At 39.9% G+C, this 24,519-nt stretch overlaps 1 protein-coding gene and 1 pseudogene across 1 annotated transcript; both read left to right on the top strand.

Annotated features, from left to right (window-relative positions):
• The first annotated feature begins 2,843 nt into the window (after positions 1–2,843).
• On the top strand, positions 2,844–10,739 carry eed (embryonic ectoderm development). Its single transcript, XM_048979046.1, has 12 exons — positions 2,844–3,624; positions 5,008–5,160; positions 5,304–5,396; positions 5,480–5,545; positions 5,743–5,868; positions 5,992–6,073; positions 6,233–6,324; positions 6,483–6,616; positions 6,801–6,906; positions 7,824–7,982; positions 8,104–8,177; positions 10,451–10,739. The coding sequence occupies exons 1-12, from the start codon at positions 3,511–3,513 to the stop codon at positions 10,575–10,577; spliced, it is 1,326 nt and encodes a 441-aa protein (XP_048835003.1). The 5' UTR covers positions 2,844–3,510; the 3' UTR covers positions 10,578–10,739.
• A 6,608-nt stretch (positions 10,740–17,347) lies between these two features.
• Positions 17,348–23,515, top strand: LOC125710266 (G2/M phase-specific E3 ubiquitin-protein ligase-like; annotated as a pseudogene).
• Positions 23,516–24,519: the final 1,004 nt, after the last annotated feature.

The following is a 24,519-nucleotide window of genomic DNA, read 5'->3' as shown; positions in this document are numbered from 1 at the left end:
GCACTTACCCGCTTAACCCACGATTCTGACATATAGGATAATATTTAATATTTTTATTGAATGGTACCATGCATGTCCTATGGTTCACGCATGAGTTATTTTATGGTATTCCTTCATCTAAGGTTCTACATCCACACACGTTAAATAACCTAGCCAAAAATATAACATGGAACATTTATGATCACGGGGTGTGTCTAGCTTATATAAACTCAACTCAACTTCCTTATTTATTCTTTCAGCAGTATTTCCCTATTCCTTTAAGGCCCTTTTAAGCATCAGAATTGGGGAACACTGTTGTATACTCTGATTATTTTATGTTATCCCGCTGGCCCTGTTCAATTTTATGTTGGCCCATTGGCCCATTTGAGTTGTTTTAGTAGACACTGATTTTTCTATAATCATTTAGTAATCATGTTCTGTGCTTCAAAAGACCATGGACAGATCGAAGCAGTTGTGGGACCTTATAAGCTGTATGGCCACTCTTTTTGCACGCTGCAAGGGACTGAGTGGCTGTCAGATGATGTAAGAAAGAAAAAATTACTTATGTTGTTGTGTTTAACGTCAGGTTTTGTACAGGCTTTAAAAGTAAAAATTTGGTTTTCTATTTGTATTTGTTCCAATACTGAAATTTATGTCAAAGAAGAAGCATATATGGACAAATGTTTGTTTGACAATTGGAACAAATACCGAGTATGTGATGTAAAGTGTCAATCTTGGTTAGCCATAGCTGTTACTTCTGCAAGTGCATGAAGATTGTTGTTGCATTGTTGACTAGACATTGCTAATAGAAATGCTCATTTAAGGTCTGTCATGAGACCAGAAAGCTAAAGCTAGTGAAACTTAGCACTCTACATATGTAAGGAGTACCTTTACAAAAGTTTATAAAAAAGCAAGCGGCACATTTTGAAAGATTTTCTAAATTTTAATTTTTGCTATATGGCTTAAAATATTTCTTAATGTCAGTGAAACAGCAATGTGTAGTTTGTTAATATTAAAAATAGATTTTTTTTAATAATTATAATTTTTAAGTGAAATTGTGGAAAATTTCTAAGGTGTCTGTTACGGCCTGCCTCCAGCTGCAGCTCCTCCCGAGGCCCCTCTGCCTCCGCCGCGTGCTGCTCCACCTGAGGCACCTCTGCCTCCGCCTGGCCCTGCTCCGCCCGAGGACCCTCTGCCTCCGCCAGTGGATCCACCCACTCCTGTAACTCCTGCCCCTATAGCCCATGTCTCTGTCCCCAACCCGACTTCAGTCCCGCCAGCATTGGTCCCAATCCCTGAGGAGGTCCCAGACAGTTTGACCACCGCTCCTTCCTCCTACCTCTGGGACTTCTCTCATGACTCCTCCATCCTCGCCCTGGCGTGGTCGATCCTGGCGTAAACCTCACCTTTCTGTATCCCAAAAGGGGAGAGGACACAAGTGCAGGGCCAAGGTCCCGCCCGTCCTGCCCCTTGGCTCGCCCTCGCTTGGCTTGACTGGGGCTCGGGGGGCACCTGCGAGTCCTATGGCTCTGGGTCAGCGGTCACTTGCGGGTCCCCCTCCGATGCCTCATCGCCCAGCTTCGGTCCTGCCTCCGACGCCTCGTTGGTCGCCTGCGGGTTTCCCTGCTGCGGCTCCTCAATTGCCTGCGGGTCCTCCCACTCCAGCGCGTCGGTAGACATCGCCCTTGCTGGCTGTAACTTAGTGTAATAAACTGTTTCCCCACTAAAAACTATAGGCAGCAGTGTCTGGCAGCATAAAACTAAGTGTAAAAAACTGCAACCCCACTAAAAACTATAGACAGTAGTTTCTGGTAGCATAAAACTAAGTGAAAAAAACTGCTACCCCACTAAAAACTGTTCACTAAAAACCCCATTAGGCAGCAGTTTCTGGCAGCATAACACTATGTGTAAAAAAACTGTTTCCCCACTAAAAACTACAGGCAGCAGTTTCTGGCAGCATAAAACTATGTGTAAAAAACTGCTACCCCATTAAACGCTATAGGCAGCAGTGTCTGGCAGCATAAAACTAAGTGTAAAAAACTGCAACCCCACTAAAAACTATAGGCAGTAGTTTCTGGTAGCATAAAACTAAGTGAAAAAAACTGCTACCCCAATAAAAACTGTTCACTAAAAACCCCATTAGGCAGCAGTTTCTGGCAGCATAACACTATGTGTAAAAAAAACGTTTCCCCACTAAAAACTACAGGCAGCAGTTTCTGGCAGCATAAAACTAAGTGAAAAAAACTGTTTCCCCACTAAAAACTACAGGCAGCAGTTTCTGGCAGCATAAAACTATGTGTAAAAAACTGTTTCCCCATTAAACACTATAGGCAGCAGTTTCTGTTAGCATAGAATTATGTGTAAAAAACTGCTACCCCAATAAAAACTACAGGCAGCAGTTTCTGGCAGCATAAAACTAAGTGTAAAAAACTGCTACTCCCTCTGAAGTACAGAAAAAATATTTTGATAGCATAAATCCTTATACAGATATCTATTCCGAAGTATAAGTAGGAAATTTTGGCAACGTAGCAAAAACTGACAGATGTAACTGAAAATTTCTGCTTCAGTAGGAAATTCTGGCAAGGCAGCAAAAAATGGCAGAATGAACAATTAAAATGACAACCAAAGAAAGCACACGTTTTCAAATAAGCAGAATCATTAACACTAGTTCTCACTAAACAATAAAGCGACCACTCTAGTTGGTTAGCCATAAAATGGCAGAATGAACGTATAGGCCAATGCCAGAAAATGTAATGTAGTGCACGCCTGCTCGAAAATAATGCGCATGAACAGCGGTACGAGGTACCACTCAGTACTCGATTTCCAACCCAGTACAACAGCACAAGCCCAGTTCTGTGGTGAAAGTTCAGCTGCGGTTTAGCAATCGTATTTATTGGTAACATTTACGAACTTGGTGGTAACAAATTTTCTTGGGTAATTTGTCTATTTCTTCCGTTTTGTTTCTTTCACGAATAACGGTAGACCTTATAACAGCCTTATAATAGGGAATTTTATAGTTATATTTCAGGCTGCCAGTCTCAAAAACTAGACATACCTGCCTACCTGTACCGAAGTCTGAGCTAACGTCTATGCGAAGCGGCAGGTCGGATATCCTATCAGTTAACATTACCCCAAATGTTTACTATATAGTAATTACATTTAATAGGTTTACCATCTGAAACTGTAGTGTTGACGTTCCTCTATCATATTCGATTTGGTTCTATTAATACGAGATAATATTTTTGTTGAGAATATTATTTGTGTGCCATTACCCGTAACTGGGATGCTGTAACTATGAAGTGAGCTTAAATGTTGATAAAAGCGGACTGTTCATGATGACAGGATCAGGGGTTTTGTTTTGTACAGCCAATGACGATGTAAACATGTGTCTCTCCTTCCGATGGTATCACAACAAGAGGTGTGGCTTATTGGAAATGGGTTGGAAATCGTGTTACGCGACCGGTACAAAGACGAACTAGGGAAATGTTTTACGGCAACTCGGACGCACGCCGGTAAGGCCAGGAAGTGGAGATGAAGGGGAACATGTCTGAGAGCCAAGCCGAGGCGGGAAACGACATGCCGGCGAAAAAGCAAAAACTCAGTAGCGATGAGAACAGTAATCCCGACCTCTCGGGGGATGAAAATGTAAGTATCATCCGGCCGTCACTAGTATTTTCACTGGCCGTAATTTATCATATTATGTCGGACATGAACTTTCTCCCCATTTCATTGTTTAAAAATTTAGTTCGAATATTAGGGTAACAAGCTAGCGGTGTTCTGTATTCTGAGGCCCACTTATAGCCGAACTGATTCTTTAACACATAGTCTAGTATCCTCGTTGCGATGGTTATATTTGAATTCACTGTTTAAGAGGATCGTTGGATAGTTTATTGGTAAACTTTCAGTAAACAAGCACATTTTGAATGTGCCTACAGAGACGATGCGCGTCCTTAGCCTAGCATCCGGTGAGCTTGCCTTTGTTCAGCTTGTCTGAACTTTTAACCAGTATAAAATATAAGGTACGAAAACGTTTATTAAAGAAGCGAAGTACTCGTCTGTGGCAGCAAAACATAATGTTAAGAATTCAGAATTCGCTAATGCATTTAATTCGTTGCCTGTACTTGTTTACGTATGGTGGCTACGTTAAATTCATATACTTAAAAATATCCCCTATATAGCCAAGGTCTTTCACTTTTAACAGCAAATTCGATTTTTGTGCGCATAAATTTTCGATCCTTCTGGTACTATTCTGTACATATAACGCAAACAACCATCTCTAAAATTGAGAAATCTTTCATGAATACTGCTATTTGTGCATTAATTACCCTTCTCGAGGTGGTTTTACTGAGCCACATAAATGGATCTGTCATTAGTAACTAGCAGGAGGGTAAATGAGCTTTAACCGTTGTTTAATGAAGCAGCCATACAGGTTTGCTAACTGACACTATTATGCTTTTTATGTGATTGAAACGTTCGTGCAAGAAATCCTATGGCAGATCTGTATTATTGCCTTAACACTAAAATTAGCTACATGAACATTGTTGGGGTAGTTTGCAACCCTACAGACTATTTACAAGGTGATGAAACTGGCATACATGTAAATGTGTGTGCAGGCTTGTCTCGAATTGAAAATTTCACTTCAGCCTTATGACCAAAGTTGACAACCCTGGTCATAGCACTCTGTCACCCACAGGTTTTGTCCAGGCTCTTTACATCATGGAGCCATTTTTCTGGCAGTGTATGGAAAAACATGTATTTGACTAATTATTCCAGTAGTGATTTAACCACTGCTAATTCCCAACTGATCTACCATTAATTGATCGCATGGGAATGTAAGCAATGTTTGTACACACTATTTTTTCGTGTCTGTATAAGGTTCCAGGATTTGGGTGACAGATTTAAACCAATGCATAGAGTCTATAAATATTTAACAAGAATTTGTAAAGTACTGATGTAAATGTACTGCAGCACCTTTTAGAATTTGCAAAATTTTGATAACACTAATCCAGCCCCTTCTGGCTTTCCAAGGATGATGCCATCAGCATTGAGAGTGGGACCAACATGGAGCGGCCGGACACACCCACAAATACACCCAATGCCCCAGGCAGAAAGAGCTGGGGGAAGGGCAAGTGGAAGTCCAAGAAATGCAAATATTCCTTCAAGTGTGTGAACAGTTTAAGGGTGAGCTCTGGGCTGCTTATGCCCTTTAACCTATTGTCGGTCATTAGCATGATGTAGGCCTGTAGTGCCCTAGAGGTGCTGGATTGGATGTAGTGGATGGAATATAGTCAGGTAGTGATTGATCCTTGTCCTGTGATTATCAGGAGGATCATGGCCAGCCCTTGTTTGGAGTGCAGTTTAACTGGCACAGCAAAGAGGGGGATCCCCTGGTATTTGCCACAGTGGGAAGTAATAGGGTAAGGAATGCCTGCACTTGCTTATATGCACAAAAACACACCCACTCAAGCTGTTTAAGGCAAACCTGTGCTGCTCCTCTCAGGTGACCCTGTATGAATGTCATTCCCAAGGTGAGGTCAGACTCCTGCAGTCTTACGTGGATGCAGACGTATCCTTCTCTTGCGTGTTAATTCTCCCATTGCTGTAATATTTTCTTTTGGTTCTGGTATTAATTTCTTCTTTATTAGTGCTGGTATGCTTTAATTGTGTCTTTCTTTGTGCTCTGGTGTAATTGCTGTCTCTTTATGTTGTTCTGATTTTTGGGCTAGATATGGGTTGGTTTTCCTTTATACTAGTTCCAATCAGGCAGATGAGAACTTCTACACCTGTGCATGGACCTTTGACACCAGCACCAGCCACCCTCTGCTTGCAGTGGCTGGATCACGAGGCATCATCCGAATCATCAATCACATTACCATGCAGTGCATCAAGGTGCGTGTGTCTGTTGCCTCAATCCTATGAACTAGGTGCCATATCCCTGCCTGCTTACTGTTATGGCTCTTATTATATAATCTGTTATTTATGTGGCTTCTTTTGTTTTGTCTGCCACCGCAGCACTATGTGGGACATGGGAATGCGATTAATGAGCTGAAGTTTCATCCTCGAGATCCGAACCTCCTCCTGTCTGTCAGCAAAGGTAAAAAGGAATAATCACTTGTATCCATCCATCATTTTGTTCCAGCAAACAGAAAAATATACCTTGAAGGATTTTATTTTTTTTAATTTATTTTCTGAAATGTGGAATGTAAAAGCTTTTAAGTACAGATGAGTCTGTCACTGGTCCTGTGTCCCCCAGATCATGCCCTGCGGCTGTGGAACATCCAGACAGACACATTGGTGGCTATATTTGGGGGTGTGGAGGGTCATCGGGATGAAGTGCTGAGTGCAGTGAGTAAAGAATTAAGATGAGGTGTGTCATAGGTTACAAGGTTCTGAATGCCAGTCTTGATGGGCTTGGAGAAGGTTGTGTCCCCCTCTGTGTAGGGTAACGTGGTCTGACTTTCTTGTGAGTAGGTTAAAGGGGTAATTGCTTGATTTTATGACAGGACTTTGACCTCCTTGGGGAGAAAATTATGTCATGTGGGATGGACCATTCTCTGAAGTTGTGGAGGATCAACTCCGAGAGGATGCAAAAAGCCATTCGGGGATCCTATGAATATAACCCCACTAAGACCAACCGGTGAGTCAAAACTCCTGAAAACAGATGTTTAGGATGGCAAAAGTGAATCTACCTGGTCACTTTTTTTTCTTTTTATTGAATGAGGTGTGGGTAAGATTTGACAGGGTCATATTTGTGAAATTGTTTCAAGGTGGATGAGAGCAACATTATATTTTCCTATGCCGTGCTAAATTTTTGTCCACAGGCCCTTTGTCTCCCAGAAGATCCATTTCCCTGATTTCTCCACACGGGACATACACCGCAATTATGTGGACTGTGTGCGTTGGCTTGGAGATCTAATCCTATCCAAGGTAAGACTCAAGACACAGGACAGTGTAATTGAAAATTTTACAACATACTGCATACTGTGAGCATTCCCAGTGTCTGGTCAGATTCAGAGATCTTTCACTGATTCGTTTTTTTCGGTGATATATGATGCACTATTACAGCTTAATGAGGCAGTGAAATTTAGTTGACAAGGATTTTATTAAATGTACAATAAACACACAAGCCAGGTAAAATAAATTGTGACATGGAATTTGGAATGGACCAGAGATTTGGGAAATTTCTTTTCCAGGGATGGAAGTGGGCAGCAACCAACAAAATTTAATTTTAATGGATTGTCAAGTTAGGGGGCTCTGAAGAGAAGTACGTCAAATGAATCAATAAATGATGACTGCTGCACTCAAACTGCTATTAATCACTTGGGCACATTTATATTTCTAGCTGTATGAATCAATTTTTTTTGCATCTTTCACAAATGTCACCCCATGGCACTTTACAGGGGTGTGTTGTGATGCATTACTGCATCATTTATACAGAATAATTAAATGGAGAATAGGGAAGCCCAAGGGTTAAAATAATAATTGCACGACTTAGGTGATATGGTAATTCAGTGGGTGTAACTGTTGCCTTACACCTTAATGGTTGGGAATTTTGAAACCCTTCTGTGTATACAGTTTGTAGTTTCTTACGATGCTGTATGCTCTGTTTTTCTCCTGCGGTCCAAGGACATGCAGTCACCCTTACTTGTGTGTTCTGCAATGGACTAGACTGGCATTCCATTCGGCATACACCCCTGCCTTGTGCCCAGTGCTACTAGTCATAGGTGTAAAATCCCCCATGGCTCAGCAAGCAGTTTGAAGATTGATGGATAGAAATTTCAGGTTTGTGCACCCCGCAGCTGCTAAAATGGCTGATTGTTTTCGCTCCTTTCTCTACCCTCCAGTCATGTGAGAATGCCATTGTGTGCTGGAAGCCAGGGAAGATGGAGGATGACATTGACCGTATAAAACCCAATGAGTCAAATGTGACCATCCTGGGCCGCTTTGATTACAGTCAATGTGACATCTGGTACATGCGCTTCTCCATGGATTTCTGGCAAAAGGTACATGAGGGTTTGGGCATCCAATATTGTCCCATCATAATGTATTTTTCAGTTATTTTCATATGCACAACTTCTCATATTCCAATGTTGTAACATGAAATAAGTTTTTGATCTCTTCCAGATGTTGGCTTTGGGAAATCAGGTGGGGAAGTTGTATGTGTGGGACCTGGAAGTGGAAGATCCACACAAGGCCAAGTCAGTTATATTCCTTTGTCTTTTTGTTTGTATAATAAATTTACATACTGAAAAGGTTCTAATTTTATAGATTTTGTGTATCGTAATTGTATACTGCTAGGCTAGTCATAACTACCTCTGTTGGGTGATATTTTGACAATTGTGCTAAACAATATTATTGTCCTTTTAAGACCATTTTATGCCACTGATATATAATACATATATAATAATGGTAATATAAATTATTCAAATATCCCTACACATGTACCACAGCAGTGACGTTTGTGTCCATTTCTCTGTTTTCCAAAGTCAAAAAGCCAGCTCACAGGGTTATCAGCTTTGGTCAGCTGGCTGGCGTGAGATTTTCAGTTCGAGTCTGCACTTGCATACACGCGCATTTACATGTATGTAACAGTTTTATTACCTTGTGAATAGTCTATAGGGTTTGTAAACTACCCCCCACACTCGTCAAAAGCATCCATGTTGGTATTTAAAGTGCACACTAGCAAATCGATCATGCCCAGTGTGTGCAGAGCTGTGTGGACACCAAATTTGAAGTGGAACAAATGTTAGTCTGTGGAAGCCTACAATGAGTGTCATAGATGTTTGCGCAGACATGTCATCTTATATGCATGCAGAGAAGTATGAACCACCCTTAAAGCTCTGTTAAAAATGGCACTAAAATGGCATTGTGTTATAGACAGTCATTCGTTCCTTAACTGGAAATGTACTGCAAACCTAGTTTTGCAGAGGCTCCACTCGTATAAAAATACATAATTTAGAAAATGAATTAAAAATCAAAACGATGACTGTCCCCCCCATATACATGACCGACTGCAGATAGCTGAAACAGTGTATGATAGTGAACCATTTGTGGAGCCCATACATAACAGGACCTCTGTGTATTTATGGTAATGATATATTATGCACAGTAAGACATTACTGACATTAAGCAAGTTGTGCATTATATATATATGTGACCCTCCAGCACAAAACTGTACACTTGGGTCAAAAATTAGAAATTAGAATTATGGTATCAAATGAGAGTACAAAAAATCCTCAAATATATAAAAATACGGCCATGCGACTTCCGTATGGTTTTGTGCTGGAGGGTCACATATTTAAAGTTTGGTAGTTTAAACGATTTAGCCTCATTCTACATATCGTAAAGTGGAATTGACAAATTATGCATATTAGGACATTACTAACATTAAATTCAGTAATAATAAAAAGATACGTTATTGTGCTCTACGCTCTTTTGGATGTTTTAGCCTAATTCTCAAGATTCTACAATAAAAATGTGTATCGAGAGGACGGAACTTGTGAAAATCATGCTTTTTATATGTTTTATAACACTGATGTGACAGCAGTGAATACTATTAGCAGGAACACTAAGCAGACTGAGTTCTACAGGAAAGCGTGGGTATGAGGACGAAGGGAGATGTTATGTACTACACATGACTAGGCTGATGGATTTCATCGTGTTACATTAACAAATTGTTTGCCATACAGTATGAAATTTGTATGTAATTTTTAATTTTTTCTGACCCATGATAAGTTACGGATACAGGGTCTCACTTTACAGTAGTTCCCATGTATTCGGTTTCAGTAACTACAGCTTCAAATAGGGCTGAACGATTTATCGTCATGAAATCAAAATCATGATTTGAAACGACCCAATTAGCAAATTGCAAAGGCTGCAATTTAGGATGTGCATTATACAGCACATCCTGCTGTATCTGCTGTGCTTGTGTGATGGTCGTCCTCATCAATCAGAAGTGCCAGGCTGATACTGTAATTTATAACTATTTAATGTTAGTAATGTATTACTGTGCGTAATTTATTACCATAAGGACACAGAAGTTATGTTGTATATGGGGTCTGCGGATGGTTTGCTATTTACAGTTTCGGGTATTTGCGGTGGGTCTTGGGATGTATCACCCACGGGTAAAGGGGGACTACTGTACTTGCATTATTATGCTATTATTTTACCATTATATCAGTGGCATAAAATGATCCTAAAATGACAATTACATTGTTTGTTTCTCTTTTTGGGACAATGTATCATCTAATAGAAATAGTTATGACAGGCTGAAACATGACTATTTATATGCAAGTTACTTTGAGGATAACACAACATTTTTTTTTTTTAAAAAAAAAAAGCATCTTCAACTGCCTTAGGATTTTGAAGCTCAAACAATAGACTTTCTTGGAGTTCCTTACAAAAGATTCCTATGCATGTCTACCAAGCTCTTCCCCCATCTGAGATGAGCCTTTCTCTCCCTCCCCGAAAGGTGTACCACCCTTACCCTCCCAAAATGCACCTCAGCAATTCGCCAAACCAGCTTCAGCCGTGACAGCAGCATTCTCATCGCCGTGTGTGATGATGCCTCTATCTGGCGCTGGGATCGCTTGCGCTGATTGTCACTGTCAAGACCTATGGTTTTTGGTTAGTGCAGGGTCACCAGACTGAGCTGGATACACTACTGCTATTAGTGTCCATCACCCTCAGACTAGGAATTTTTGACCTGTTTACTTTTTTGTGGCTTTCATGTTATAATAAAAGTGTATTTTTTTAATCAATATGTTGTAAATTATCGTTTTGATGGTTGTTGGTATGGTAACTTCTTATTTGAATGAAGGAAATTACAAACTTGAAACGAACACAATTGCAGTCATGGATTACTGTAATTGTGGGTGGGTATAGATAATTAATGATGAGCTCGATTTGATATTAAGCAGCAGTACATGCTGTACTAATCCATACCATATTGCCAGTGCCAGCAACCCCCCCCCCTTTTTTTTATTGCTTTGTTTGCTATGTTTGTATTTAAGGCTATTGTAAGTCCCATTCATGCTAGTGATGTTCTCTGATGGAAGTGGCCTCTTACTGGGTCATTACGTTTTACATTGCAATACATTAAATTGTATTATATTTATCACATCATTTTATCATAGATACAGTGCATTTCGCACAAGGCAGGAACCAACCAACCATTGCAGGGTCAGTCAATTTCAGGCGTTTAAATTGCATATTTCTGGATGGTTTAAGGAAACTGGAGACCAAAAAGCTATGCCCACACAGGGTGAATATACGAACTCCATACACACAAAGCAGCTGTGTGCAGCAGCAGTTTTACTTGCTGTACTACTATGCCACTTTAGTTTAATATGCAGTTGTCACATTGCAGGGACTACAATAGTCTGCTGGGTTCAAACCATCCATATGTTGGGTTAAAACATTTTTGGTCAGTTAACTTGCTCTTTGTCGAGTAAGCTGTCCAGAAAGGGCAGCCACCTGTGGGGGTGACCAGGGAGCTAGGGGTTAAGGGTCTTGCTCAAGGACCCACAGACATGCTGAGCACACAGGCTTACCCCACTGAGCCAGACGCTGCCACCTTTAGCAAGGTTTGTAATTCTAATGATGGTTCCTTTTCAGAATAATCTAGTATATGTTTTTAAAAAATCAGTCAAAAGTTTACCACTTTTGCATGAGCTCTCCATTTGCTCTCTGACACCATAATTATTTTTGTATTTGAGAGCAAGCATGTTCATGAGAAATTAAAATGATCGAAGAGGAAGAAAGAAGCTGGTCACGAAAAGACATTTGACTTCCACTGTATTTTGTATTTCATAGAGATAATGTTGAGGAAAAGCAAGTGATTGTCAGCATTGCTTTGTGTCTTTTCACAGCAATGGCAATACCATCAACCTGTTTGACAGACTTTGTTGGCTATATGGCTAATTTTGAACTTTTAAATGTCACAAAAACATCAAATATTGTTCAGCCATACTCAAAATACAATATGTTCACAAAAAAAAATGTTAATATGTACCATATTACGTAAACCGATGCAACTAAATGACAGAGCTAATTTTTGATTTAACAGTGATTATTAATATTTTGACATAGAGGGATTTTAGAAAGTAAATTAAGCAGACTGATTTAAAATCAAAATGGTGAAAAGACTAGGCTATTCCAAGGTGCTAAATGGCACATATCTTTGGCTAACCTCACATTAAGTTTGTCAAATTCGAAAGTCTTCTATAAGATGTTTTTGCATTACAGTCCTGCCGTGGTGAAACTTAAGTTCTGTTTTGCAATACTGATGACTGCATCTGCATTCATTTTTAATGTGAAGTGCTCCCAGACAACTGATAGTTTTCGCTCTTTATTTTCACCTTCGTCCGTTATGTGCCATATCTATCTGCCATATTGCATAATTGAGTAATCAAGAAGGAAATTTTTAATTGATGCTTTTTAGTTTAATCGAGTTTGAGTAATCATGACAGCTCTAAAAAATATGTTTATTACTTGTTTAAAAAGTTCCAGCAAGTTTCAGCTGTCATGCAGCTGTAATAATAAAGTTGCACATCAAAGGAAAACACTGGGAATAATTTTTTTTTACCACCTGTGGTGTAGAGAAAGTGTTATAATGAATCTGATTGAACATTTAGGGGATGTGTTGGAACAAGAAGTCCAATCTGGCAGTTTCACCTTGCAATTCACAGGAGTTAAAGGATCTGTTGCTATTCTTGGTGCCAAGTACCTCAGAACGCCTTCACAGATTGGCCAACTTTAGTTAGCTGGCTGGAGTGAGATTTTCAATTCAGAATTAGTTTACACATACATTTACATGTATGTAGGAGTTTTATTACTTTGTACCTAATCTGTAGGGTTTGCAAACTGCCCCAATGTTTTCAGTGTAGCAAGTTTAAGGTGTATAATGTTTTAGTGGCATGCAGAGAAGAAATGGCATATTTTATAATATTCCATAATATTCTATTGGAGGTAGTCTAACACAGTTCTCTTTTCTTCAAGAGTTGCTAGATGTCTCACAACTAGTCGTCTGTAACATTTTGCTGTGTCTTACAGTGCATTCATACAGCTTGCATAGAAACGGCACTCAATCTAGAATACAAAAAAGAGGGGCATGTACATTCAATTGATACATTGATGCAGTTATCTCCTTGCTTAAATTTCTAATCCATTACATACTTAGCTTAGTTCTACATTCTATACAAAGAACAGTAAATGTAGCTATTGCACTGTGTACGTGATCAAGGAAGTAAATACATTTAAAAATAAACCCTTCCCTGCCACAGTCATATGCTTTTCCTATTTCCTTCAAAGTATTCCCTATTTTATTTGGCAGTTACAGCATTTACTGTTGCTTTGAATGAAGGCTGGCCTGCAAGATACAGTACAACATCTTTTGCCAGGAAATGAGTGCATGGACACATGTGATACTGCAGCCATCTTTCCTACCAGGAAGTACTCATCCTCCTTGACAACTATGAATGAAAATCGGTCATATTTTATGATTTTGGGTGATTTATGATTCAACCATAATCATAACTTGCTTTTTATGTTATTTTTACTGTTTGGCACATAATTACCATCAACAATTCAAGTATGCTCCATAATCCACTGAATTCGAGACAAACACCAGCAATTGTTGCTTAACTGCTCAAAGTAACAAAGCATATCAATGATGTCACACATCCAGCACCATACATGGCATTTGCAGTTGTTGATCAAATTGATCACATTTAGGTGGTTCATTAGTAGAGTTAGAAACTAAATACATTTCCTTCTTCAAAAACACCAGTCTCATAAATCAGAATACTTTAATCCCTGAGGAAATTATGTGGCAGTACGAAAGTAATTAACAAGTTAAAATACCAATATTGAATAATACAATATATTTGTCACGTTGAAAGCCGGACGGAACGGCAATCGTGCGAGGCGAACGGGCAGGAAGCAGGCGGACAGGCGGAAGTCGGGGTAAACCAGGGATTTAATAAATAAACAGGGAGCAGGAGACATGAAACGCCAACTAACATCAATGACAGACAATGGACTCAGGTAAGACACGGACTGAAATACACAGGACTGAGCAAATTAACTAGACACAGCTGGGTACAATCGGGAGAAAACACGTGGGTAATCAGGGAGCGTGGCACACAGGAGGAGCGGATGAGCCGGGCATGACAATATTACAAATTACAAAATATTACAAATAGCTCTAATAATGCAATAACTCAATATATAAATATCCTAATATATTGCAGAAATTAGCTATAGATAAAGTTGAATTGAGGTTCCCATATTTTCATACTCATAAGTGAATCAGACCAACATGTCACTGGTTTCTGAATATGTTGCATGCTTGAATCTTCAGATTGCTTCATCCCAAATGTTTGACATTGTAATGCTGAACTGGCTGTCTCTATCACAATCAACAGGACGTGACTGGTTTTTCTGATGATACCAGGTAGCGTAATGGTGCATAAAGGTTTGTTTTTGTACTGCAGTAGTGGCCAAAACTTTTGAGAATGACAAGTATTGGTTTTCATTTACTACTTCTGTGATTGTAAATCTTTTTGACATATGTTTCTATGGTATGCTGAAGTATAATTAAAAGCATTTCACAAGTGTCAAAGGCTTTTATTGACAACTACATTAACTTTATGCAGAGTCAATATTTGCAGTGTTGGTCCTTCTTTTTCAAGACCTCTGCGATTCGCAATGCTGTCAATGAACTACTGTGCCAAATCCTGACTGATGGCCATTGTTGCATAATCAGTGTTTGAACTTTGTCAGAATTGTGGGTTTTTGTTTGTCCACCTGCCTCTTGAGGAGTTCTCAATTCGATTAAGGTATGCGGCGTTTTGATGTTTTATTCCTTGAGCCGCTTAGTTATCACTTTTGCCTTATGGCACAATGCTCCATCATGCTGGAAAAGTCATTGTTCATCACCAAACTGTTCTTGGATGGTTGGTAGCAGTGGCTCACGGAGGATGTTTTGGTACCATTCTTTATTCCTGGCTGTGTTCTTAGGCAAAATTGTAAATGAGCCCACTCCCTTGGCTGAGAAGAAACTCCACACATGAATGGTCTCAAGATGCTTTACTGTAGGCATGACACAGGACTGATGGTAGTGCTCACCTTATCTTCTCTGGACAATGTTTTTTCCTGATGCCCCAAACAATCGGAAAGGGGATTCTTCAGAGAAAATAACCACCCCAGTCCTAATGTCATAAACACTGAAATGTGACCTCCACTCAATAAGGCATGCAAGGTATAACATTAAGAATGGGCACAGACATGTCTCAAGAGTGATGGAATAAAAAGCTTTGGGGACAGATGAGATAAAAGTGACTCTTGATGGAATAGATGGATGGGCCAGTGGATGGAGATCCTTTTCAAGCACTAACAAGGTGGTAGAGGAGAAATTACATGGGCTGCAATTATCAGTGATGAACTTGTCAAACTTTTCTGACTTGCAGATGGTGTAAAAATTAACCACAAGGTCTACTGGCAATTTGTAGAAGATACTTTCTTCAAACACTAGCACAAGTCAGCAGCTTTATAAAAGGTTATGATTTTCCTGCAGGATAATGTCCCTCCCTATGCATCGAAGTATTTCATAGATTGGCCTAGAAAGACTTGAAATATGATTGAATTATAACCTTCCCCCCTTCATCACTTGACTCAACCCCACTGAGAAATACTGGGCCTTATCAAAGTGTGAGATTTACCAAGTTAGCAAGCAGTACCCTTCTCAGAGCAGCGTCTTGGAGATGGCCATAGCTGGCTCAGCTAATATAGGACACGATAAAATCAAAAACCTGATTGGTTCATTGGGCAACAAGCTCATGATGGTCATTGAGAAGAAAGTTGGCTATACTGGACATTAAACTTGGTGAAATGGGCTGTATAGAATAACTGACAGCTTGTTATTCCTTAAATACAGGGACGGATTACGGACCGGACCAGCGGGGCCACTGCCTAGGGGCCCTTGGGGTGCAGGGGGCCCGTGGGGCCCCTAGCCCAAAATAATTTGCAACGCTTATCAACAATGTATTTTCGTTTGTCTATTTTAGAGGGCCTACATTCTTTGATCCTCTGCCTACAAGGGCCCCTGACCCTATAGGGAGGGCGTTTGGCTGCCAAGGGCCCTTGAATTGTGGTGGTTGTGGTGGTGGTGGTGATGGGGGGGGGGGCCCTCACGAACGTTTTGCCCAGGGGCCCACACAACCCATAATCCGTCCCTGCTTAAATATACTGAATGACAAAAATTGTTTATTATTTTTGGTAATGGTGAAGAAACAAAATCCACTTAGTTTCTCATTGCCTATTAAACCTGCACACTGATAGTCAAGCTTTTTTTCTTTTATTTTTGTTTACGAAAGTCAAATGTAACATTTTCTCTCTAAAAAAATTAATTGGTGCACAAGAAATCTTCTGAATTCATTTTTATAAGTCTGTCCAACATTTGCTAAAAATTATCTCCAGGAATAGTACTTGCCTAATAATTCTGCACACAGGGTATGTTTTCTCATTATGTTGCATAATGGCAGCATGTACAGGAAAAACAATGAAGGACCAAGAATTGATCCCTGTGGTACTCCATATTTGACTGGTGACATACACAGCAGAGTACAATTATTTGACACTTGATCATGTTGATATTGATTGGTCAAATAGGATTTAAACCACTTCAACACCTTTCCATACAACCCAACATCAAATGTAAGTCTTAGTAATAGATTACAAAGGTCAACTGTGTCAAAAGGCTGCATTAAGGTCCAGAAACATTAGCATTAGTTCCCAGTATGATGTCATTTATGACTTTAGTTAAGGCAGTTTCAGTTTCAATCTTTTCCAGCTGATGTCACTCCAAACTTCGTTTTTTCAGTAGTAGTCTAATTACTTCTACTTTAAATTGGTCAAGCACATCACCTGAGAACACATTCATTGGAGTGGTCTTGCCAGGACTCCCAGGGATTCTGTAAGAAGTTAATTGATGTTTGGCTCCAGGGGTACAAGTGGTCAGTTTGGTTTTAGTTATGCATATTGCCCCCATGAAGCCTAGAACGATGAGTTTCTATGAACTGCAGGTGGAACTCAGGCATTTGACTGGAGAATCAAAAAAATCTCATTGCCAGCCAAGATCCAAGAAAACCTTCAGTCAGGTGCAAGTGGCAAACACAGGATGTGAACAAAAAGCCAAACGAGCCATATAGCAAACAAGGATCTGAACTGACAGAGTTATCAGCATTGGTGATTTTGACCCAGGAGGAACAGGTTTCTAGGCTGGCGGCATTAGAGTCTAAGCTGGATGCTGGACCTGCCATGCCAAAATTGAGGCATCCTGTTACCTCTAAAAGGGCTAGCAAAGCTGATGTTGTCTGCTACCACTGTGGTGCGCCTGGACACATGGGCAGACTATGTCAGGCTGTCTTGCCCCCATTGGTTGACATGCAGGGTGGCAGCCAGGTAGACCAGCCATTAAATCCCTAGAGCCCATGGTAGTAGGGGCACCTATGGGCAGGGCGTGCAGCCCCAACCTAAAATCCAATCATCTACAGCAAAAAAATACTCCACTTGTAGACCCAAGTAATGAGGGTGAAGTGATAGTAAATGGATAGACTTATTGAAACTGGCTCGCAAGTGACAACAAATATGGACAAGTTCTAGCATGGACTCTCTAAACTCTGTTATCAAACCAAATCTTCAAATTCTTATAGAGGGTGCGGGAAGCCATCAGGTGGGTGTTCTTCACATTACCCTATCATTTCTGGAGAAGACTTATAAAGATGTACCTGTGTTTGTCATACCGGTCTGTGAATATAGGGTAACTTTTCACTTACTAATAGGAACAAATGTGATTCGTGCATCAAAAGATTAACTGAAATCCAAGTTTGGTGAGCATTACTTGTCCACTCATCCTGAATGGTATTCTGCACTTGCATGAGTGGAGAGGGTTTGCTGTGATGACGATCTCAGTAAGGTGGGACCCATGAGGTATGCCAGTGATAGAGTAATGGTCATTCCTGCTGGGAGAGAAGCCAATGTGATGTGTCAATATGGGAGGCCCTGGGCAAGATTACACTGCCTTGTTGGAAAGTCTGCCATGTTATAAGCTCCCTAAAGGCCTGGTTGTTGTTTGGGTTCTAGAAAATGTAAATAATGGCTGTGTTTGTTAAGAAAGCCATTAAAAATCAAGCCTAAAACCTGGCACGTGCAAAGTGTTCCTTGTAGAGAAAGTGAAAGAAGGCAAATCTGAAAAACCTTTTCAGCATCATGGATGTCTGCAGGACACACAGAAGCCTCAAACCCAACTACATCATGTTTGACTAATTGCAGACCAGGCACATGCCAAACAAACTGAGCAGGACATCTTTCCTCTCCTGAACTTGCTTGTTTTGAAACAGAGGATCAGCGCTTGCAGATGATAAGCCTTATACAGCACAAGACTGATGTGTTCTCCAAACTGTTTAATATGGGCACACCACAACTGTTAACCCTCTGGAGTCAACGGTATCTTTCTCATGTATAACTCACTGAAATCTTGTTATAGAAAGATGAAAAAAAAACGCTGACTAAATCCGTATTCTGTCTTCTTTTCAAAACGTCCATTGTCGGAAGTATTACAGTTTTTAAAATTAGGTTAAATTGGCAAAACAGTAAACCATGTCACCTTTCTTTGTTTTACCCGCATCAGGGGCATGTAGTGCCGCTCTCACCTGAAGATCGCTATTCGCATTCTAAATAGCTGCATTTCCATGTATTCAAATCGCATTTGCATGGTAATTTGATTAAAAAAGCAACGGTGAGATGTGATCGAGATACATCCCTGTCAGCCCCATAAAAGGGGGGGGGGGATGAAGTGGCCAGGGGTGAATGGCTCATGCATACATATGAGAGGCTGTATAGGTCAAAAATACCCAACTACACTCTCTCACACACTATTAAACTCTCTCTCACTCACTATCTAACCTCTCACACACATCGCCAAACTCTCTCTCACACATCAAATTCTCTTTCACTATCAAAATCTTTCTTACATACTATCAAATTCACTCTTATGTACTACTTCTTTGATAGTATGTGACAGAGAGTTAGTGTGGTAGTGTGTGAAAAAGAGTTTGTGCATGAGAATGGGTTTGATAATATGTGTGAGAGACTTTGACAGTGTCAGAGACTTTAATAGTGAATGAGAGTTTGGTCTTCGCAGGTTCTCATTGGCTTATAATACTGGCAGTTATTTTCACCATTTCTGATTGGCTTAAACCATTTTCCCGCGTATAACATTGCTGTCTCTCTATGGCTGGCTGTCCAAATGAAGGCCAAATTACAAATGTGATGCAGCTGATTCCGAATGTGTTAAATTCATCTGAGGACGGCTCATTAAGGTTAGTGAGCAATGTAATTCATGACATGAGACAGCCAGTGGATGCCGAAATGCGTTGTCTATTTCATGGCCATGTCAGTGGAAGCAGGCCTTCACCCTGACCATGGTACCATACCTAGCAGTACTTCTCCGGCTAGGCTCCAAAACCCAGAAAAAGGTAAGTCATTGGTTCCTATTTGTTTTCAACTTCACTAGCCAGCAAAATTCAGTTACGGTGTTGTGGTACGATAGACAGTCAGTAGCGGTTACAAAGCATTAGTGATGCATCACTCTATAAAAGACGAAGAGTGGCAGAGTTAATGTTAGTCAGCTTTGAGCTTATCTTAATAATTTTATTAATGTTTCAGTATGTGTGTGTGTGTGTGTGTGTGTGTGTGTAAAAAAAAAAAAACTCCAGCTAGCTACCTTTGCTAGGGTTTCGATTTTCCCAATGACAGTACAAGTCTAAATGGATGTCCACTCTTTTTGTTTTGAACATTACCATTTAAAATATGTAAGAAGGATTTTATGATGTTTATCTACCTTCTTGAAAATGCATCGTTTACGTAAGTTTTTATTTTTTATGAAGGGAATAGTGAGTTAGACATTTTTTTAAAACATTCGTATAAGTTTTATAAATTCATATAAATATAAATTCATATAAATATAAATTCATAAATTCATATAAGTTTGTTGAGAAAAGAGTTTATGGTAATATTAAATTAACTGAGGAGATGAGTTGTCTTAACAAATAGTTTTAGGGCAGCAAAATAATAACCGAGGAATGGTTGTTATTCCTTTCTAGGTGTTCTCAGCCACTTCACACAACATTCAATAAAGATTTGGTACTTCTGGCCCTTCCGTCTTGGGAAACGCAGCACAGGACAAACACATGACACGCAGCAAACTGCACCAAAGTGGTCACATTGTAAATGATTTCGAAATTAAGAAAGCCTGGGATCAAAATAACGTTTTTCGGGAAATAAGACATGCATTCAAAGAGAAAATCCCAAACGATGTGAGGTAAGTTTTTTAATATTAGTAAAGTATATGTACTGTATGTTAGTGCTGGGCGGCATACCGGTTCATACCGCATGTGTTTAGCCTTTAGCGGTTAGCTCTTCATGTCACAGCACGGACATTTATAGCATTTAGTCAGACAGAGTGGATACAACCACATTAGAGAGGGCGGAAAAAACGCAACTCCTTACCATGCATCATGCCTGTATTTATTCTCAATTTAATCCAAAATTTGGCATAAGTGAGCAAACCACACGCGACTAGAACTAACAGTGCACTGCCTGGTTACGGAGCGGTTATTGGGCGTTCACAGGTAAAACGGACCATCCCAGACAGGCCAGAAGGTGGTCAATTTAGGTGGATACTTAACTAAACTAACTTAACTAAATCTAAATATCTGTTTGAATGCTTAAATGTTGTGAAAAGTATAGTTTTGACAAAAACATGTTTTGGAGCATGAAACTCGGCTTCCACATCTTCAAGTAACACTGGTGAAAAAGCAAAAGCAAGTTCAGTCAGATGCAGTAATTCATTTGATCAAAAAAAAAATACTATCATATACCGTGAAACCGATATAATTTTGAAATACCGTGATAAAATTTTTTGGTCATACCACCCAGCTCTACTGTGTGCGTGCGCCATATTTCAGTCAGTGCTTAAGGTGGAAAAATTACTGTCGTGGCTGTACAGTAGCTTTTAGAATTGTTGTGACTGACAATAGAAGTGTGAAGCTATTTACACATCAGTAATGGGAATTGCGCCTGATAATTCCCTTTAAATGGTAATTTATTTTAAGTAGAATGCAGTAATCTGACTGTATATGAACATAATGTTTATGGGCAAAGTTGTAATATCGTGTTCTGCAATTTATTTACCTTGATCTGTTCATAAGCATCAATTTGTTGATGCCCTGTGGAAACATACTGGTCCATCCAAAGCTACAAGATAGACAGAATCTCAATGGATTTATCATCCATAAGGTGTTCCGATCAAAAACCCTCTATATTCGCCCTTCAAGAGCCCTTCTGGTATGCTGTTTAGGGTTGCATTATTTTCCTGATTTGGATCATTGCTCATAGTGGATTAGTCACCTACTCATTTGTTTTATTCTTTTTTTTTATGAAGTTTGACTCTTCAGATTCAGAGGATGATTGCGCACAAATGAAATGTCGGACTCATAAGGGGTTTTACCCAACCTAATTATCACAAGGGCTAGAACAAGGGCAATTCCATGTGCTCACATCCATAATGCTGTAGTGAATGAGACTCCCCCTGAAGGGGAAACCTTTAGTGACATAATCATCGTAGACCACAGTGCCAGTTTCACTACCCAGGTCTGATCCAGTTACCATCACATCTACAGTAAATCCACAGTCCTCATCACATCCTCCTACAACTGATGGTGGATCTGAAGCCTATCTAACAATTCTGCCATCAAGTGCTAAAAATATTTTTGATGATGAGGAATCTCATGGCCAGCCTTGAGAGTCAGAAGTGTTAAAAAAAAAAGACATTTTATCTTGACTACAAACTTGTACAACTTGTACAGGCCCTCAGATCCACACCCAGGATGGGGGACCAGCCCATCACAGGGCACATTCACACACCTGTCACTCACACATGCACTCCTATGGGCAATTAAGTAACTCCAATTAGCCTCAGCATGTCTTTGGACTGTTGGAGGAAACTGGAGCACCCGGAGGAAACCCCATGATGACATAGGGAGAACAGGCAAACTCCACACATATGTAACCCAGGCGGAGATTCAAACGCAGGTCTTAGAGGTGGGAGACAAAAGTGCTAACCACTGCACCACCATGCCGCCCCCAATCAATCAATCAATACAATATTTTCAGTTGTGCGTGTAGCTCTGTGTTTAGTTCATATTTGTCTCCTTTATTTCAGTCTTGGAACTGATTCTTCAAGACATTTCTCAGTGCGGGATTTACTGAAGGAGCTTTCCTCACAATTTGATCACATGCATAGATGTAAATTTAACAATAAACAAGTCAAATGTACTGAACGGGGCGACAAGGGACTTCAAGCATGCATCATTCCAACCAAAGTATAGCATTATTGTAAAGTTCATGATACTGTTGATGGACATTTTGCCTCGTTCACCAATGTTTGAAGGCAGGGAGGAACAGCAGAATCTGGCACTCAATAGTTCAGGTAAATTTTAATTTGACTGTTTCAATGGCTGCTTTTGTTTGGTGTTGACGTTAAATGTGGTTTACAATCTATTCCTTTGGCAACTACATTTGGGTATGTTCTGTTTTCACCAGCTTTTAGAGAAAATAAATACTTTGTGGCTGGCTGTGGGATTACTGTAAACCTAGTTCACGGAGGCCCTGCTCCTGGTTTCCTGTCTCGGACTCTCTTCAACTGTCTGGTTAATGGCCCTGACTCAGGAAATCCAATTATGGAGGATATTGCAAATGTTGAATTATATGAGAAAGTCAAAAGGGTACGCTCATATGAAATAGTGAATAAATGTGTAAAATTTGTAATGCTTGTATATTTATTTTTTTATTTTTTGTCTTGCATGTTAGGTGGCTAAGAGTGAAACTTTGGAAGACTTCATCATGGCAACGGAGCCTTTGATTGACTATTTTTTGACCGGCTAATGCAGGCTGCTTGAGGCCACTGACATGCTTACAAGATGGAGACCGGCTGGTTCAAAATATCTTGATGTTTCAAGTGGCTCACAGAGTTAGGGGGCATTTGAGAGGTCAGCATTTTAAACTTGATGTTTACAGACTTTTTTAATCCATATGATTGAGGCCATTCAAGGTGTGTGTGTTTTTTAATGTTCACGCTTAAGTTCCTAGATGGGCTTAAGACTCTTGGCATTTTGGATATGGTACAGAGACATCCTCAACTCTTCAGACCTCTGTTCTGTCATTCACCAGTTCCATTAACTGCAGATGGTATGGATGACATCTTTTACATCAGGCTGTCAGAAAAGGAAGCAACAGACAAGTGGCTGAAGAGATTGTGGTGCCTTTTTGGAGAGACTACTTGCAAGACCTTGAAGGTGAAGAACATCAGCATTTCATGCATGATAAAAATTAAAATGGCAAATTTTCCGCCAAATGGAACAGCGTTACAACTTCGTTTGAATGTAATAGCAAGAATGTAAAACAGGTAACCAAACACCACATTTATTTTGTAACTAATTCTTTTAATGTGTTGCTAATATCACACAGCGTATCATTTAGATGTTTTAATTCATTGGCAACATGTCTTACAGCATATAAGAATAATAAACTGAATAAACAAAAGTAACACCGCATCTGTGCCCTACTTGTTATTTATCAACATGCAAGTAATTCAAACAAGTATGGTATGAGAGAAACTCACCCGCGCTGACATGAGAGTCCCCCTTACCCCCAGGCTAAAATAAAAGTGTGCCCAAAATCATTGCAGCGACTCATTGCTCATAGGCTGTGAGACCGGGAATTCCGCTACCTCCTCCTGTGCTGTTAAGACTCTTACAATGAGCAGTCACTTTTTTTTTTCACATCAACTTTAATGTCCAAGCACTTCTTTTTAATTTCGGCCACTGTGCGAATTTAGGAACCAACATTTTTAACGGACTCTGCCACGCTGTGCCACTCCGTCAACTTTTGTTTATTGCTCATGCCACTACTTAAACCACCAAATAATCACTTTTCTCGATTTCTGTTAAGATGACCTCCATTTCGCACTGGCTGAAATACTTCGTTTTCCCACATGGTTTATCCATTGTTATTAAAGAAAAACATAGAACAAAGCGGGTATTTATACAGATTTACATATGCAAATATGCATAATTATGGGCGGGTCAGGGGGTGGCTGTGAGTTCGTTCATGTATGTAAAATTTCACGCTCATTGGGATTTATTAAGGGAATGTGCGTAGATCTGTGCTTGCGCAGTTTTGTGCATCTGGATTTTTTTCTTGCGTACGCACATTCCTCATTTTGTCCGTACAACATGTTGTTTTCAGTTCTATGCACGTCATTATACATGAGGCCCCTGGTGTACTGTATCTTTGTTATTTGTTCCCTATCAGCAAACATGCTGCTGATATCTGTATTTGAGCACCTTAGTAAATAAGCTTCAGCGCAGGTTCGATGTGCGATGCTCTTTTCGTGCTCCTCTATGCATTGGTGTACAT

The sequence above is a fragment of the Brienomyrus brachyistius genome, chromosome 16 (genome assembly GCF_023856365.1).
Source record: "Brienomyrus brachyistius isolate T26 chromosome 16, BBRACH_0.4, whole genome shotgun sequence".
Classification (NCBI taxonomy): Eukaryota; Metazoa; Chordata; class Actinopteri; order Osteoglossiformes; family Mormyridae; genus Brienomyrus; species Brienomyrus brachyistius.
The sequence above is the reverse complement of the archived record's forward strand: the minus strand, read 5'-3'. Positions and strand labels throughout refer to the sequence as shown.

Excerpts from the sequence above, each read along its gene's own strand:
- eed (XM_048979046.1), top strand. The coding sequence starts at position 3,511 with ATGAAGGGGAACATGTCTGAGAGCCAAGCCGAGGCGGGAAACGACATG. Across the intron at positions 6,074-6,232 it reads CCTCCTGTCTGTCAGCAAAG|ATCATGCCCTGCGGCTGTGG; the intron begins GTAAAAAGGAAT and ends TGTGTCCCCCAG. Across the intron at positions 6,907-7,823 it reads GAGATCTAATCCTATCCAAG|TCATGTGAGAATGCCATTGT; the intron begins GTAAGACTCAAG and ends TCTACCCTCCAG.